This window comes from Triticum dicoccoides, chromosome 6B (assembly GCF_002162155.2).
Source record: "Triticum dicoccoides isolate Atlit2015 ecotype Zavitan chromosome 6B, WEW_v2.0, whole genome shotgun sequence".
Lineage (NCBI taxonomy): Eukaryota > Viridiplantae > Streptophyta > Magnoliopsida > Poales > Poaceae > Triticum > Triticum dicoccoides.
Window position 1 is genome coordinate 90130380 of NC_041391.1, and position 15877 is coordinate 90146256.

Consider the following 15877-nt stretch of genomic DNA (forward strand, 5'->3'; position numbering starts at 1 on the left):
CCTAAGACCACAAAGGTACCGGAGCCATCATTGAAGCCTCTCCCCGCAAGGCCTTGGGAACGTAGTGCCGAGGAAACTGCCGCGGCCGCGGCTGCTGATCATGAGAAATGGAAGGCGGACTGCAAGAAGAAAAGAGAGCCCGAGCCCAAGCCAGTATTTTCTGATGAGCAAAAGAAGTGGGCTAAGTCATTTTTGAGCACACCGTCCCAAGCCGCGAAGAATCTGCCTGACGACTATGCACGTGAACTTCGTAGGCAGGCACTCATGTTGAAGGAGAAGAAAGAGCGGGCGGAGAACCAGGAGAACAAAGCCTTGGAGGAGGCCGAGAAAACGGAATTAGAAAGTAAAAAAAGCGGGAAACGAGTTGCCCAGCTCGGGGAACAAAGTAAACAATCGATTGCCCTGCTTATAGTGAAAGCCGCCGGTCCGGATGACCCCGATATCATAGCAGCTGCGGCAGCACATGGATTGACTGTAACGAGTGCCAGAGAACAAGCGGCCAACTTAGGTATTACTCTTCGTGAACTGTTAGGCCTTGATGAGGCGCCAGTGAAGGAGGTAGTAATTACATATGTGAAGAATGGGCCTCTCGTCGAGCCTGTGCAGGAAGAGGATCTACCTCCACAAATGAAAGGTCTGCTGAAATGGTACAAGGGTTACATAAAAAATAAAAAACGCCAAAGAATATATTTATGCGGAAGTTAGATATGAGCATCACTTCAAACATTACTATGTACAAATTCATCTGAGTGAATTGTTCCAGCTTTTCAATCTGCGCGAGCTCGACAAATCTATCATCAGTTGCTACGTTCTGTAAGTGATTTATTTCTACCCCATCTCGTTCATATTGCCTGCACTATATATATGTCCTAACTATATTGTTGTGTCCGCTATTATACATGCAGAATGAAGATTAAGGAATGCAGAGTAAGGAACATCCATGATGTTGGGTTCATTGACCCACACATCGTTAATGGATATGTGTTGGAGCATCACCCCGCCGACATGGAGGCAGACCTGTGTCAGTTTCTTACAAAGCAGGAACTCAAAAGTGATATTCTATTTCCTTACCATTTTGGGTGAGTGTTTCTGTCTTGAGCACATTCTCTTTTGTTTACTCCATGCATGGTATGTGGCCGGCTAATCGATGAGTTATGCATGACGTACTGTGCATGTATCGTGTCCGCAGGTTCCACTGGATTCTGCTAGTAATTAAAGTTGACACCTCAGAATGTCTCGTCCACGACTCTCTGAATAAGGATCCAAAGCTTTGGGTCGACATGAGAAGAATGCTGCAGAAGTAATTATTTTCATTCATTTGCGCTCTATATCGATCGGCCTATTTCGTTCATTTCCTAATATCAAGTAACTAATAACTCTCTTGTTCATTTAATTTTCTTTGCCTCGTAGGGTTTGAAGACGGTTCGTAGATACAAAGGTCGGTGAATTCAAAAAAGAGCTAGAATTCAAAAGGGCAAAGGCTAAGAATGGTGAGGATATTCAGCCAGCGGGGACCAATCTATGTGCATACTATGTCTGTGAGATGATCCGGAGATACACCTCTGAGCGGGTTCCGAGTGATACCAATGCTCAGAGGAATAACCTCCGGATGATGCTTAGTCCAGAAGCTCGCTTCCGACCACTTCAAGAGGAACTAGCTGGATGGTTCAGGAGGGAAGTCCTCCATCCTAAAGGAGAACACCATTACGAGGACGTAGAACTTTATATGCATTAAATTATGTATGGAAACTTGTTCAAAATTGTATATGGTCATCCGATGATATTGAATATATATTGTATATTCCTCTTGAATTCTTTTTGGTTCTAATTTCAAATTTGTTTGAAATTGTACATTCATATGCATGTATGTAGTACCGTAGAATATGTGAAACTCCTTCAAAACTAAAATAAAGCACAAAAGAAATAAAACAATACAAATTAAACAGAAAACAGGTTTAGGGGGGGGGGCTAAAACCCTAAACCTGCGGCGGCCTTTAGTCGCGGTTGGCCAGAAAAACCGCGACTAAAGGTCCTCCGCTCCGACGGCCGCCTGGCGCCCACGTGGACGGGCCTTTAGTCGCGGTTCTTAAGCAACCACGACTAAAGGGTGGGGCCTTTAGTCGCGCCCGTTCGGTCGCGGTTGCGCAACCGCGACTAATGGCAGTTGCGAACCGCGACCAAAGGCCCTTTTTCCAACAATGGCACCGAATTGGATTTTCGGGTCAATCAGTGCTACTTTGCTCTCATTGAGATGCTGCGGAGCGTAGTTGAATTGTGTAATTTTTGGGGTTTTATGAGTTTAGTCATAAAATGTCTGTTTACCGTGATCAGGACAGGGATAGGTAAATCAAAGCCAGAGCAATATTTGCATTTACACAACGATGGCTGCCTAATCCCATGGTCCGGAAAAAAAAGACAGCTCCAGTTGCCATCTGTACTATGGTATGGATCATCAGTTGCCCCTCAGGGTGAGATTATCTGTGACATGTAGTACTATATATTGTAGCAATACAGTCCCTCCGTTCCCTAATACTTCCTCGGTCCCAAAATAAGTGTCTTCAGTTTAGTACAAATTTGTACTAGAGCTAATACAAAATTGAGACAGTTATCTTGGGATGGAGGGAGTATAAGTCCTTTTTAGAGATTCCACTATAGAGACTACGATTAGATGTATATAGACGCCTTTTATAGTATAGAGTCACTCATTTTGTTCCGTATCTAGTCTATAGTGAAATTTCAAAAATGAATTATATTTAGAAACGAAGGGAGTATCAGAAAGCCTATTATGTGATAAGCCTTTGTTACTCGTTACCATCAAGTAACAGTTATGTCTGGTTTTACCGAACACCAAAGCTAGGTGCTTTATTGACCTTATTTATAATCAACTTTCTTTGAGAATACTCCCTAGCTATTCGCTTTCCACGCACAATCAAGAACAGACTCGATCTGGCGGGAATCCATTGCGTTTGCACAAATGATGCTTGGATCCGCCGGGCCTGGTGGTGGGATGCGCGTCTTGGCGGCCTCGTCAGACGTGGTGCAGTCCGTCTGGCGCCCCCAACACCAGGGTGGCGGCGCAATCACTTCGTTGCATGTAATTTAATGGATTTGAGGATTTGCTAACGAGGTAGTACCTCCGTCCTGGTTTATTGGTCCCCTTTGTAATTTACGCCAAATTTTGACCAAATATTTAACTAACAAAATGTTAATGCATGTTAACAAAAATTATATCGTTGGATTTGTATTTAAACATAGTTTGTAATGATATAATTTTGTATGGCATGTATAAATATTGTGTTAGTTAAATTTATGATCAAAATTTGGCACAGAATACAATGAGGACCAATAAACCAGGACGGAGGTAGTTTTCGGTAAAGGAAGGGGACATTTAAGGGGTAACGGATTAATGTCTGGATGCGTCCACATACATTTAAGAGCCTGAATTTGCTATGTCGGGCTGTAGATGCTCTAAACCCGGGCAATGAATGAGAAGGAACGATGATTAGACTAGAAAAGAAGCCCTGGCTGAATTTGTCTCATCTTTCCCCGGAAAAACAGAATTTGTCTCATCTGCCGTTTGGAGTGGGCCGGCGGAACCAATCAGCAGCAGAAAGGGCCGGCCGGCTGTTTTGCACTCCACCGTGACCGTGAGAGGTTGGGGTCCACAGTCCCACACGTGAGAGTGCATACATAGGAAGAAGTAAATGGCGTGTGCTGGCCGGGCAGTCCCTGTCGAAGCGAGCTTGGAATTTTGCATGGACGGCGAGCAAGAGGTAGAAAGGGAATGAAAATAAAACAGGTGCCGGTCCCGGGCCGGGAGATCAAGTCAGAGCATTTCGGTCGGTTCAAACGGACGGATCCTCCAAAGCCAAGGCGTGGAGTGGAGTAGTACTCCATTCTACTCCAGATATCTTCTTCGTCTTCCTCCCGGCCGGCGGCCCGGTCCTCCGTTGGCGTTGGGGGATTCTTAATTTCTTCTGCATCAGGTGCATAGAGTTCTGATTTGGTGCCCAATCCTTCCCCCTCTCTCAATAACTAGTATGTTTCTGCTTCCCCCAGCCTCCATCTTGCTTGACTGCTTGTTGTGTGTTGTGTTGCCGAATTGGATCGTCACTTTCAAGGTTGGTTCTCCGTAAGGTTTTGTGGTCTGAAGAAACTCTCCTTCTGAATAATAGATAGGCCACATATCTTCTTCTGTTTATCTCCTCAAGTTTGATCGCTTCGGTTTTCCTCTTTTGCTTCAGTTTTCTGCTTTGTTGCTTGTACATATCTGCTTCTTTTCCTCCGTCTAACCCAGGAAGATGATATCGTTTTCTGAATCTGGCTTTGTAAGCTGTCTTCCAAAACTAAAAGAAATCTTACCTGTATGTATGTGCGTTCCATTTTTTGTCTGAAAGACTAATGCTGCATGGCAGCCCTTCTTAATTAATTGTACCACTTTATTGCTCATTCTCTGCTCTTTTCTTGCATCAAATCATGCAGGTTACTTACGGCTAGCGTCGGAGTAAGAGAGAGAGAGAGAGAGATATTGCTTCATGAATTGGACAACTGTCATATTATGCTACTGAAAGAAACTTAACTCCACTTCCTTTTGTGTCGTAATCATGGCCGGAAGCTCGGATTATCGGCCTTTTAACCTGGCAGCAAGAGTCGTAGGAAAGAGACGACGACTCATACTACCTGCCAAGTTGAAGTCAGCGATACCCGCCATTGCTCTGGTTCTGTCGGCGGTGGCCATCATTGCTGCCATAACCCAGCACCACCGGAGCATCACCTACTTCCTGCGGCCGCTGTGGGACACGCCGCCCAAGCCCTTCACCGTCATCCCGCACTACTACGCCCCCAACACCTCCATGGCCGAGCTGTGCGCGCTCCACGGCTGGCGCGCCCGCGCCTCCCCTCGCCGCGTCTTCGACGCCGTCCTCTTCAACAACGAGCTGGACATCCTGGAGATCCGCTACCGCGAGCTGCTCCCCTACGTCCACAAGCTGCTCATCCTGGAGGCCAACGCCACCTTCACCGGCATCCCCAAGCCGCTCTCCTTCGCCGAGAACCTCGAGCGCTTCGCGTTCGCGAGGTCCAAGATCGTCTACGACAGGCTTGCCATCGCCACACCGGGGCCGAGGTCTCATCTCCGGGAGGAGCCGTTCGACGTGGAGGCCAGGCACCGGCGCGCGCTGAACGCGCTGCTGCGGCGGTCAGGCGTCGCGGCCGGGGACGTGGTGATCATGGCGGACGCGGACGAGATCCCGAGCCCGGAGACGGTGCAGCTGCTGCGGTGGTGCGACGGGGTGCCGCCGGTGATGCACCTGCAGCTGGAGAACTACGTCTACTCCTTCGAGTTCCCCGTGGACCAGGGAAGCTGGAGGGCGACGGCGCACCTCTTCGGCGAGCGCACGGCGTACCAGCACTCCCGGCAGAGCGACCTGATCCTGGCGGACGCCGGGTGGCACTGCAGCTTCTGCTTCAGGGAGGTCGCCGAGTTCGTGTTCAAGATGAAGGCGTACAGCCACGCGGACCGGGTGCGGCGGCAGAGCTTCCTCGACCCGGCGAGGATCCAGCGGGTCGTCTGCGGCGGCGAGGACCTGTTCGACATGCTCCCCGAGGAGTACACCTTCAGGGATCTCTTCAAGAAGATGGGACCAATACCCAGGTCTGCGTCCGCCATGCACCTGCCTTCCTATCTCATCAAGAACGCACACAGGTTCAGGTTCTTGCTTCCTGGTGGATGCTTGAGATCAGGTTAAAACAATCACTGTTTTACTTGTGAGTTTGTAGCGCGGCAACCTTATTTAGATGTGATATGCTGTTGTTTCTAAATGTGCAAAGTGTATCTCGTTTGATGTGAAACAGTATTAATCTAGACATGATATGCAGTTTACATTTTTGTTTAGTTTGAGGAACTGAATGGGCAAGTCACAAATGGGTACAATCACAGTCTACTCTATCAATGACAAATGGGGGGACTATTTGTAAGTCGCCTAACTTTTTTTTTTTGGTGTAAGTAAATTTTTTTGGCCATCGGATCTTTATCGGACTACTGTTTTGTTTCTGCTTCCTCATGAGCAGCCTGATCCACCACTCGGGCTGCGTAGTGCCGCCACCCGTGACCGGTGGCGCTATTGCACTCGCCTCATTGCAACACCCTCCCTTAGCCTCCCGCATTGTCATGCTACTGGCGCCCCCGACCATGTTTGTAAACCTTCCCGGGTGCGAGATTATGCCGGCGAGCCCGCACACCACTATAGACGCACGTACGCACGCCCTATCCCTATGAGCACTTTTAAAAAACTGACTTGCGATTGACGAAGTCATTATAGAGTCCTTCATAGTCGACGAAAATGTTTCCTCCCATTAAACACACATTGCCAGAAGGTCTGAAAAATTAAAAAAAAATGCGAGCACCAATATCAGGGCATGAACTCTTTTGGGCTGAGAATACCACTGTTATTCTAACCATCGAACCACAGGATGTATCGCAATGAATAGAAGGAAGGCGCCACCAAACGTCAATAGATTCATTCAAACTCATAGACAGTGTACAACATGTATTACATAGCCCTGCATGTGGAAATTGAGAAGAGAGAGCAAAACAGGGCAAGATCCATTGTTATGAGAAGAATGGGAACAACTAAAGACCGGTTCTACTCTTGAGTTGAGAACCCGATAAGCACAGTTGTGAGTTATTCCTTGTATTCGTGAAGATGTGATAGATAGCAGAAGAAAACTGAGAACTTTCCTGTAGAAAATAGCTAATTGGGCCTGCATCTCCAAGTGATGATGGTGCGGGCAAGCGATGGCTCACGTGTGCTTACCTAATATAGGAAGCCGTCCAATTGCACTAAGCAGCAAGCGGTTGCTAGGGCATCTTCAGACGCGGACCCTTAAACCTCCTGCATTGCATCCGCCTGGATCGCGCTGCCTGAACCACAACAGCCATTCAATGTGGTCTTATATCGGTCTGCGGCGTGGTCCGACGTACTTTCTCTCGCAAACCGAAGACAAACGTGGGAGGCTTTGTGGGAGTCCGGACAGCTGCCATGCCCGGTTCAGACCGTCCTGATCCACCAAAAACTCCTCCGGTCCTCCCCCTTCCGCGCGCGCTCCTCGCCCGAAACGGTCAGCGCCGCTCCAGAGCATCAGTGCCCGCATTCATGCTTGTCGAGAGCAGACGCGACCACTCACTGGCGCCAACATTGAATCAGCGCCGCCGACTGAGAGAGTGTCGCCCATGCTGCTCCCCGGTGTAGGCTGCTGCTGCATGCTCAAACGACACGATGGTCGCCAGTTCGTCCGCCTACCACTCACATTGATGTAGGTGGTTGCTGATGCGTCTCCTCCGCACCACTCCTCCGTCCGTCTGCCGCCCGCCATTGCTATATAAACTGCTGCCCCGGCCATAGCCGCAATCATCCACCCCGATCTCTTTCTGCACCACTCCCACCATGGATTCTTCCCCCGCCAAAACTCTTTGATGGGTTGACGCCGGACCAGATGAAGGAGATGGCCGCCATCGCTGCCGGCTGGATGGCCAGCAGGAAGCCGGAGGACGGCGACGTTCCAATGGAGGATGCAACCGACGACGAGTCGTTGCCACCCTCCTCGTCCTCCGCGCCATCCTCCTCATCCTCCGCGCCACCCTCATCGGTGCACTGCACCATGACCATCGGCGAGGCCCGTGCCCATTACATGGACATGGTGTGGGAGGAGCGGAAGGATCAGTTCCGCGAGACACGGGCCGACGCGGGCGGAGTAGCTCGCCGCCGACGCGGAACTAGTGGAGCAGGAGACGCTACTCGAGTCCTATTGCTCTGCCCATGAGATCTGCCTCACCCGCTGGCGGTACCGCCAATGGGTGGCAAGGGTGGCGGCCGCGTACAAGGAGGGCGACCAGGCGGGCGAGGCGGTGTTCGCAAGACCGACGAGGAGGAGGAGGAGGAGGTCATCATCGAGGCCGCGCCCCACCATCATGACCATGAAGCCGGCACATCCGCGGGCGTCGCCGACAGCGGGGAAGAGTAGTGCACAGTAGGTCGTGCCGCTTGGGTCCCAGAAAGGCCACCGCTCCTCCACGCCTGTTGAAGCCAAGCTTGATGGGCTGAACATCGTTGGCCGATTAGCCGCTTGGCAGCGACGTGGAGGCGGACAACTTCGCTTCCTGAGGCTCCGGAGGCGAATGTTATGAAGGCGGAGCTGGAGAGCGTCGAGGCGGAGCTAGAGAAGGCGAAACTTCAGCTCTCGGGGCTTATGGCCGGACATGGGGAACGGGCGCCGGCGGCCATTTAGGTTAGGTATTAGTTATACCTCCAGAGCTGGACTAGTACCACTTCGTTGATGTAAATGTATTGAAATCCGTCATGTTTATATGAAATCCGACCGTGTTTGAACAAATTTCGTTCGGTTAGTTCGAATCGTTGGCCGGATGCATATGTGCAGTGTCGGATGGTGGCCTCCCGCATCCATGTCCGTGGACTGGTCCTTCTCTGTCCACGAACGGATGCGGGAGAAAATTTCGGGTCGCCGTGAATGATGCCCTTACCTTGCAACGTTTGTATTTATAGCGGCCACAACGTACATATGGAAAAACAATACCATATATATACACACACTTAATAAATGTAGTACATGAACCTATTTATTGTATAGGGAGTGACAAGTATACAATCTCCATCATTATTTATTTAGACCTGGCTAGCATGTAATTCCTTCGTTCCTTTTTAGTTTGCATATAGATTTATTTAAAAATTTATTTCATGATGCATCTATAATATTGGTTCTATACGGTGACTATCGTTATTTTTTTATAAAGTTTTTTATATGCAGAACCGAGGGAGTAAATTAAGCTAAGCTAGCTAGGATCTGCATGTCGTAGCTAGGAAAGGCTAGCCGACGTATGGTGGGTAGACGACTGTGTTATTGCCGTCGGTAAAGGCGACGACGCGCTTGGAGTCCCCCGGCGGGAGAGCCTGTCCGGCCACGAAGAAGTCGACGTGCACATCGGGCCTGTCGTAGACGATGACGAACCCAGCGGCGAAGGATGAGGAGCCCACCAGCTCCGGCCACGACGTCCTCGACCGGTCCGGCGGCCGCAGCACCGGTTGGTCCATCGGCGCCACAGCGGTGTCTCCCATGATCTGAAATCCAAGATCGACGCAAAATTAATTCTCAACACATGCATGCTTTTCTCTTTTCTTTTGAGAAGATACGAAACAATGAACCGTAAGTGCTTAGTGGTAACCTTCTAGGTAGCTTTGCTGCTGCTGATGTTTCGCTCTTATTCTGGGAGATGGTGGCCAGGCTTGTGATTAGAGTGCATATAGTGCATATATATAGATGCCTAGGATAGATTTCTTAACTGTCATGTCAATTACTACGTACAATCATGCATCGTGTTAGCCGTCGTCAACTACGGGCTTCTACGTTGCTCTATGGGCAATATTTCTCGCGTGATGAACGTTGTGATCTCAACCTATCCTTATGTGACATGTCGAAGATGGTGACCTTTTACCTTGACGGAGTATACCGGAACAATATTCCTTTGTTTGTACCGTGCTTGCTCGTTTTTCCTAGGGTTAGAACAAAATACATATGCGTGCGTATATAGAAAATGTACATGCATGAATTGCACAACCGGTTTTATTAAAAGTATTCCTTGATGCGTTAGGCCCCGCTTGGAATCCCTGTAAAAGTTTTACATTCGTATGCGAATATACCCCTGCGTATTAGTGGAGATAACTAGATTATAACCCGATATATTCCCACATGTAGGTCCCGCTTGGGAGCTCTGGAATATATACTGTCGGTGGAAACGACACCTATGAGATCACTGGAATCCCTACTGTGGACGGCGGGCATGAGGTTGTGATAAGAGCGGGTCCAGGAGCTAGCACACAGATCGTTTACCCAGGTTCGGGCCGCGAGGATCGCGTAATACCCTAGTCCTACTTTGGTGTATATCTGAATGTTCTTGCGTTCTTCAACTAGCTACGGAGCATGCATAGTCCAAAAAGCCGAATCCCCCTCCCGTATGCCTTGGGCCTCCTTTTATAGGAAAAAGGGGACGCTACTGTGGCACACAAGAGGTGGGAAGTGCATTTGATGGTTGAGTCTATCCTCTGGCGGCGTCGGACAAACACATTTAATGCGCTGCCGACATGCCCCTCTTGCTGTCGCTGCTTCACCTCGTTTAGAAACGCGTCGGGGCCAGTGCAGCGTGCAGTGCCATGTAGGCTGACAGGCTGCTAAGCTGGTGCGGTGGCAGGGTCTTCACGAAGATCTGCATGCCCCCACGCAGGTGCTTGCTGAGTTGGTCTCGGAACCGCACGTCGCTACGCAAGCGCTCGCCTGGCTGGCTGGGCCGGCAGCTGCATGGGAACGGCGATGGAGCCTTAGCGGGTGCGGGCCTGGCCGCTGCCCTGCGGATGTCCTCGGCAAGGGTCTTGCCGGGGCCCCCGGCAAGGGTCTTGCTGTGGCACCGTGGTCATCCCTGGCAAGGATCTTGCCGGAGGTCTCGTGGATTTCCTTGGCAAGGATCTTGCCGAGGATCATCGTCTTCTGGTCCTCATCTGATCTTGTGGGTTTATGCTCTTCATGAAGATCTACATGCCATCACGGAGGTGCCTCCCGAGCCTTGGTTCCAATGTGGTCGATGGCGTTGGAACCATGGGGCTCAAGGGTGGCACACTCTGCTGGCGTTGGGCAGGTTGCCCCGGCAAGGCTCTTGCCGGGGCTGCGGAGGCTGCCCCGGCAAGGACCTTGCCGGGGGAGCCTGCCTTGCCCTCTTGCTCTTCAAGTCTCTGTCTTGGCGTTGTTTTGATCGTCTCGTGGCTTGGGCTTCCCTCCTCTGCCCTGCTAAGTGTGGCCGTGGGCGCGGCTCTGACTGCCCGTGCACAAGTAGAGGGGTACAAAAGAGAGCCTCTATTTTTGTACACCGACAGGAGCCCCCGGGCCTGGGCCACGCATAAGCGCAACACGTTGTTGGGCTAGGCCCAGAACGGTGTGCGGGTAGGCAGGGCTTATTTTTACCGCAGTAACTTTTTCGCCCGCTGCGCTTCCCCACGACCCGCGTTGAATGCGCGACGTGGAGGGTCGTGCGTGACGTGGGGGGCATGCGTGAGGCGCCTGCTGCATGCAGGTGTCATGTCGTAGTAAATGGTAAAGAGGCGGCCCGCGCCTTCCCCATAAAAAGGAATAACCGCAGGCACGCTGCTCATTTACCCTCTGTGCTTTCTCCAATCTCGGCACCGCTGTCCCCATCTTCTTCCTCCTCGAGCTCTCACTTCTGCTTGTTGCTGCTGTGCCCCCATTGCTTTTGATCCTTTGCCTTCGCCCAGCCGCTATGGCGCCCAAGACTGGCAAGGGCAAGGGGGCGGCCAAGGATGCCGTGGAGAGGAAGGCGCCGGAGAACGAGGCGGCGGTGCAACGGGCACAGTTCGCCTACTTCTCCCCATCGTCGGTCGATGTATTTCACCTCAAGGACTTCTTCAGGCCTCTGTGGGCGGCGGAGACGACGGGGCACCCTGCCACGCGCGTCATACCCGCCAACTGCGTCAAGGCCGGCCCAAAACGGTACCCCTTCTTCGTCGATTTCTTCTCCTGCGGGCTCTGCCCCCCTTTCTTTGATTTCTTCAATGACGTCATGCGCACCTTCGACTTTCGTATTTTGGATCTCACGCCGAACGCCGTGGCGTGCATGGTGTTTTTTGCCCACCTCTGTGAGGGCTTCGCCGGGGTGCTTCCCAGCACGGCGCTCTTCCGCCATTACTTCTACCCCCGCCTCCAGCCAGGGGGCGCCCTCTCTGGAAGCATCTCCTGGATCCCGAGGGTCCAAGAGAAGGGAACGTATCCGGAGGGTGCCCACAAGGAGAGGTGAGAGGAGTGGCGGGGTCGGTGGTGCTGGATCGAGGATAAAAACCCGCCGGAGTTTTGCCGGGTTCGTCAGAGCCCGCCGACCCGCGACAAGGACTGGGGCGACCTCGATGCTGACGACGTGAAGCTTTCGATCGCCACCACCAGGATCCATCACCTCACCATGGTCGGGCTCACCCTGGAGATGATTTGGGCGGACTTCGTCCGCCACCGAATTGCCCCACCGCACAACAAGGGGAGGCCGGCCTGAGATTTCAGGAACACGACCGACATCATGATGCTCCGCCCCGGCCTGAAGCATAATTTCATGGCGATGGGACACACCCATTTCTGCCAGAGGCTCTTTCAACTTGATGTGTTCAGCGACGGTAGGGTGGAGAGGACCGGCAGGGCCGCGAAGGCCGGCAAGGTCATCAAGGGGCCCCTGTTTGGGTTGCCGCCGGGTGTGTTCCCGTTGAGCAAAAACTCATGCTAGTCTACCATCCTTGACATGATGCCGGGCTTCAACGTGCACGGCCTCGATGTGTCCTGGGTCGAGCCCCCAGCACGTGAGGTGCAGGAGTTCTTCGAGAACCTGTCGAAGGGCTACGACCACGACGAGCCGCTGCTCATTGAGGACACCACCCAGGTGAAGATCGACTACATCGCTGCCAGCATGGCGGAGGCGCAGTTCGCCATGGAGGCCGGCAACGCTGGCGGCGTGGAGGATGAAACCAATGCAGCCATGGAGGAAAGGGAGATCGCCCAGTGGGCGAGGGCTGTCGGGGAGGCCAGCAGTGCCAACACCAGGGCCCCCCTTGTTAAAGAGGTGGTCGAGGAGTCGACCGAGGAAGAGGCCGAGGCCAACAACTCTCCGGCCACGGGAAGAGTACGTGTCCTGCGGCGGGCTAGCTCTGGCAAGCTGGTCCGGCCCAGGAGGACCGAACCATGGCAAGGGGCCCAGGGGGAGGCTGTGCGCCAGACGAGGGCCGCAACAACGAAGAAGGCGGTGAAGACCGCGGTGGCGAAGAAGAAGGCGATCGCCTCTCCTTCGTCCAAGCGTGGCCAGACTCCATCCCCTTCCCCTCCTCTCGCAGATGTCGACACGGAGGTCGTCTTCGATTTTGGGTCTCTCAGCCCAAGAAGGAAAAGGAAGGCAGCAGAAAAGGAGGCAGAGGACGAGTAAGTGCCCGCCCTTCTTCACCTCCGCTCTTTCAGACCGCGCCACTTTTCGTGACTTGTTTTCATTTTTGCAGGGACAGGGAGACGCTGGCCTAGAGGGTGGCGAAGAAGGCCAGGGCACCGGCGGACGACCAGCCCGCGGCGGGTGCTTCGCACATGCCGGTGGTGGAGATCAGCCCGGATAGCAGCCCCCGCCTCAGCCCCCAGCATGCGTCCACCACTTACTCCTCATCAACGTGCGCCGGCGTACGATATTTTGGCACTGACCTTGCTGTGGCTACAGGAGGAGGACGGCAGCAGGAGGAGCCACCAAGGGCCACCCCAACACACCGCCCCCATCAACCACACCGCCCCAAGGGGTGTCCCCGGCAAGGGTGCCAAGCACCGAGCCCATGCACACGGAGGAGGAGGAGGTGGACTTGGGCACTGGTGGCTCCGTCCCAGCAACAGATGTTGGCGGGGATGGGGCCACTTCTTCTCAGCCCGGCACAGGTAAGTCACCTGCTTTCTGTTCCTGCTTTTCCTTCTTTCTTGAACTTCGGTCTTGGCCTTGCCTCATCCCCCTTCTCGGTATCCAGATCCTCCCTTGGCGGGCCAGGAGGACATCGACGCTGTCATCACGGAGGTTGCCAAGGACGCCGAGGCCGAGGCCGACAAGATTGCCGCTGAGGAGGCCGCCGAGACCGCTGCTGAGGATGCCGCCAAGGGGCCTGCCGGAGAGAGCAGCAAGGGTGCTACCGAGGAGGTCGGCAAGGACGCTGCCGAGGAGGAGGTGGTTGATGATCAACCCTCCTCCTCCGCTGCCTCTGGCTCGGGCAGGTACTTGAAGATGGGGGACGACTTGTTCATCCACCTTCCAGGGATGGCGGGCACCAGGGCGCTAGCCGAGGGGGAGGTGTTCGACGACGAGGTGCTCGCCACCGCCGGGCTCGAGGTTGTCGATGAACCGAGCACCGGTGGTGGAGGTACCCCGGAGGAGCAGCTTCTTGGGGCCATGGGCGCCAGCTTCTGGAAGCTCTAGGTGCTCCACCGCGCCTGTCTAGACAAGGCGAAGTCCAGGGACGCGGCGGTGGGCAAGGCGGAGGCGGATCTCAAGGAGCGCTTTGCCGAGGCGCAGGCCTGGTTCCGCCAGGCCCAAAAAGAACTGAAGTCTGCCCAAGACCAGCTGGCCGAGCGCAAGTAGGAGCTCCTCTTGAAGCAGGCTGACATCGAGAAGGCCCAGGAGGCGGTGAGGGAACAGGCCGCCAGAGCCGAGGCCGCCAGGCACCAGCACCAGGCTGAGCTGGACTCCCAGGAGGAGGACCTCACCACTCGTGAGGCGGCGCTCACCGCCACACTCCACAGCAAGGACGAGGAGGTCGAAAAGCTCGTCGCGGAGCAGACCCAGGAGCTGAAGCAGAGGCACAAGGAGGCGCTCGATGCTCAAGCCCTAGCCCACGTCGACAAGGTGAAGGAGCTAGAGGTGGAGCGGGACGGCCTGAAGAACAGGGCCGAGGAGCTGGCAAAGGAGAAGGACACGGTCAGCTGCGCCTTGACGGAGGCGCAAGCCGAGGTCCTCGGCAAGGCCGAGCTGCTCACCCACGCCAACGACTCCATCAAGGACCTGAAGCTGAAGCTGGAGGGTCTCGAGGGGACGCTTTCGGAGTTCAAGGCCCAGGAGGAGACCTTGACCAAGAGCCTGGAGAAGGAGAGGCAGCTGCAGAAGAACGACGCCCCCAACCACGAGGATTTCGTGAAGGGCGAAAACCTCTGGATCAGCCGCCTCGCCGACATCGCCAACATGATCATCGAGAAGCTGGCTGCCATAGAGATGGTGCACTTGAGGTACGCCCCTGAGCCGAACGTGAGCCCCAACGCCAAGCTGACACTGTTTTTCGAGGGCGCCCTTGGAACCTTGGAGCAGTTTCGCTCTAACAGAGCAAGCTCTCTGACCAATGAGGCCCAACAGCTTTGCCGGGGTGCCCTGACCAAGGTCCTCACCAAGGTGGCGTACTGGTACCCCAACCTCAACTTCGACGCCGTGCTGGAGAGCTTGCCAGAGGATGTGGACCTCGCGCCGCTCAGGGAGCGCATCAAGCCCATCATCAGCTGCGTCGACGGAATCAAGAGGGTGGAGGGCCAGCGCCGGGACTAGACACCCCATTTCTCATTGCCACTGCAGGTTCACGACCAAGACAATTTCTATCTTTAGTTAGAACCGCAACAACAATTGATGTAATATAACTCTGCAGTACTCTGAAGTGATGCATGCTATTTTCCAATTCGATCTTTCTCTATATGTCCACCCTATGTTAATTGGGTGGGCTTGCCGGTGCGTAAACCCATGCCGCAGCACCTCGAGGACGGATCCCCAATAGCCTGCCAGGTATGCTTGCTGCAAGGAGAACCACCTTGCCGTTCTCGGTGCGACCGCTCGAGCTGTCAAGCGGACTCGAGACAGAACAAGAGCGTTGCCAATAGCGGAAGGCTACCCTGCCGTTCTCAACGCATCCGCTCGAACTATTGAGCGGACTCAAAATAGAATGAAGGCGTTGCCAATAGTGGAAGGGCCACATTGCGTGTAGGTTTCTCATACAGAGGGAAGGATCTCCAAGGATAATAATATTATATAAAAAGAATTGCTCAAAGTTTTGCGTGACTTAGCTTTTCTGTCGCTGTGCGAGCGTTCACTACACCCGCCAACAACGCCGCTCGTTCTGTCGCCTTTTCCTTGGAAGCCATGGCGATGAAGGACTGCTAGACTAGCTGCTAGACCGGATTTTCACAACTGCGCCCCCTACCTGGCGCCAAAAATGTCGGTGGAAACAACACCTATGGGATCACTAGAATCCCTACAGTGGTCGGCGGG

General features: G+C 53.5%; 1 protein-coding gene across 1 annotated transcript; it reads left to right on the forward strand.

Moving 5' to 3' along the window:
- The first annotated feature begins 3776 nt into the window (after positions 1-3776).
- Positions 3777-5971, forward strand: LOC119320443 (beta-1,4-mannosyl-glycoprotein 4-beta-N-acetylglucosaminyltransferase-like). The gene is made up of 2 exons (XM_037594533.1): positions 3777-3986; positions 4483-5971. The coding sequence occupies exon 2, from the start codon at positions 4605-4607 to the stop codon at positions 5745-5747; it is 1143 nt and encodes a 380-aa protein (XP_037450430.1). The 5' UTR covers positions 3777-3986; positions 4483-4604; the 3' UTR covers positions 5748-5971.
- Positions 5972-15877: the final 9906 nt, after the last annotated feature.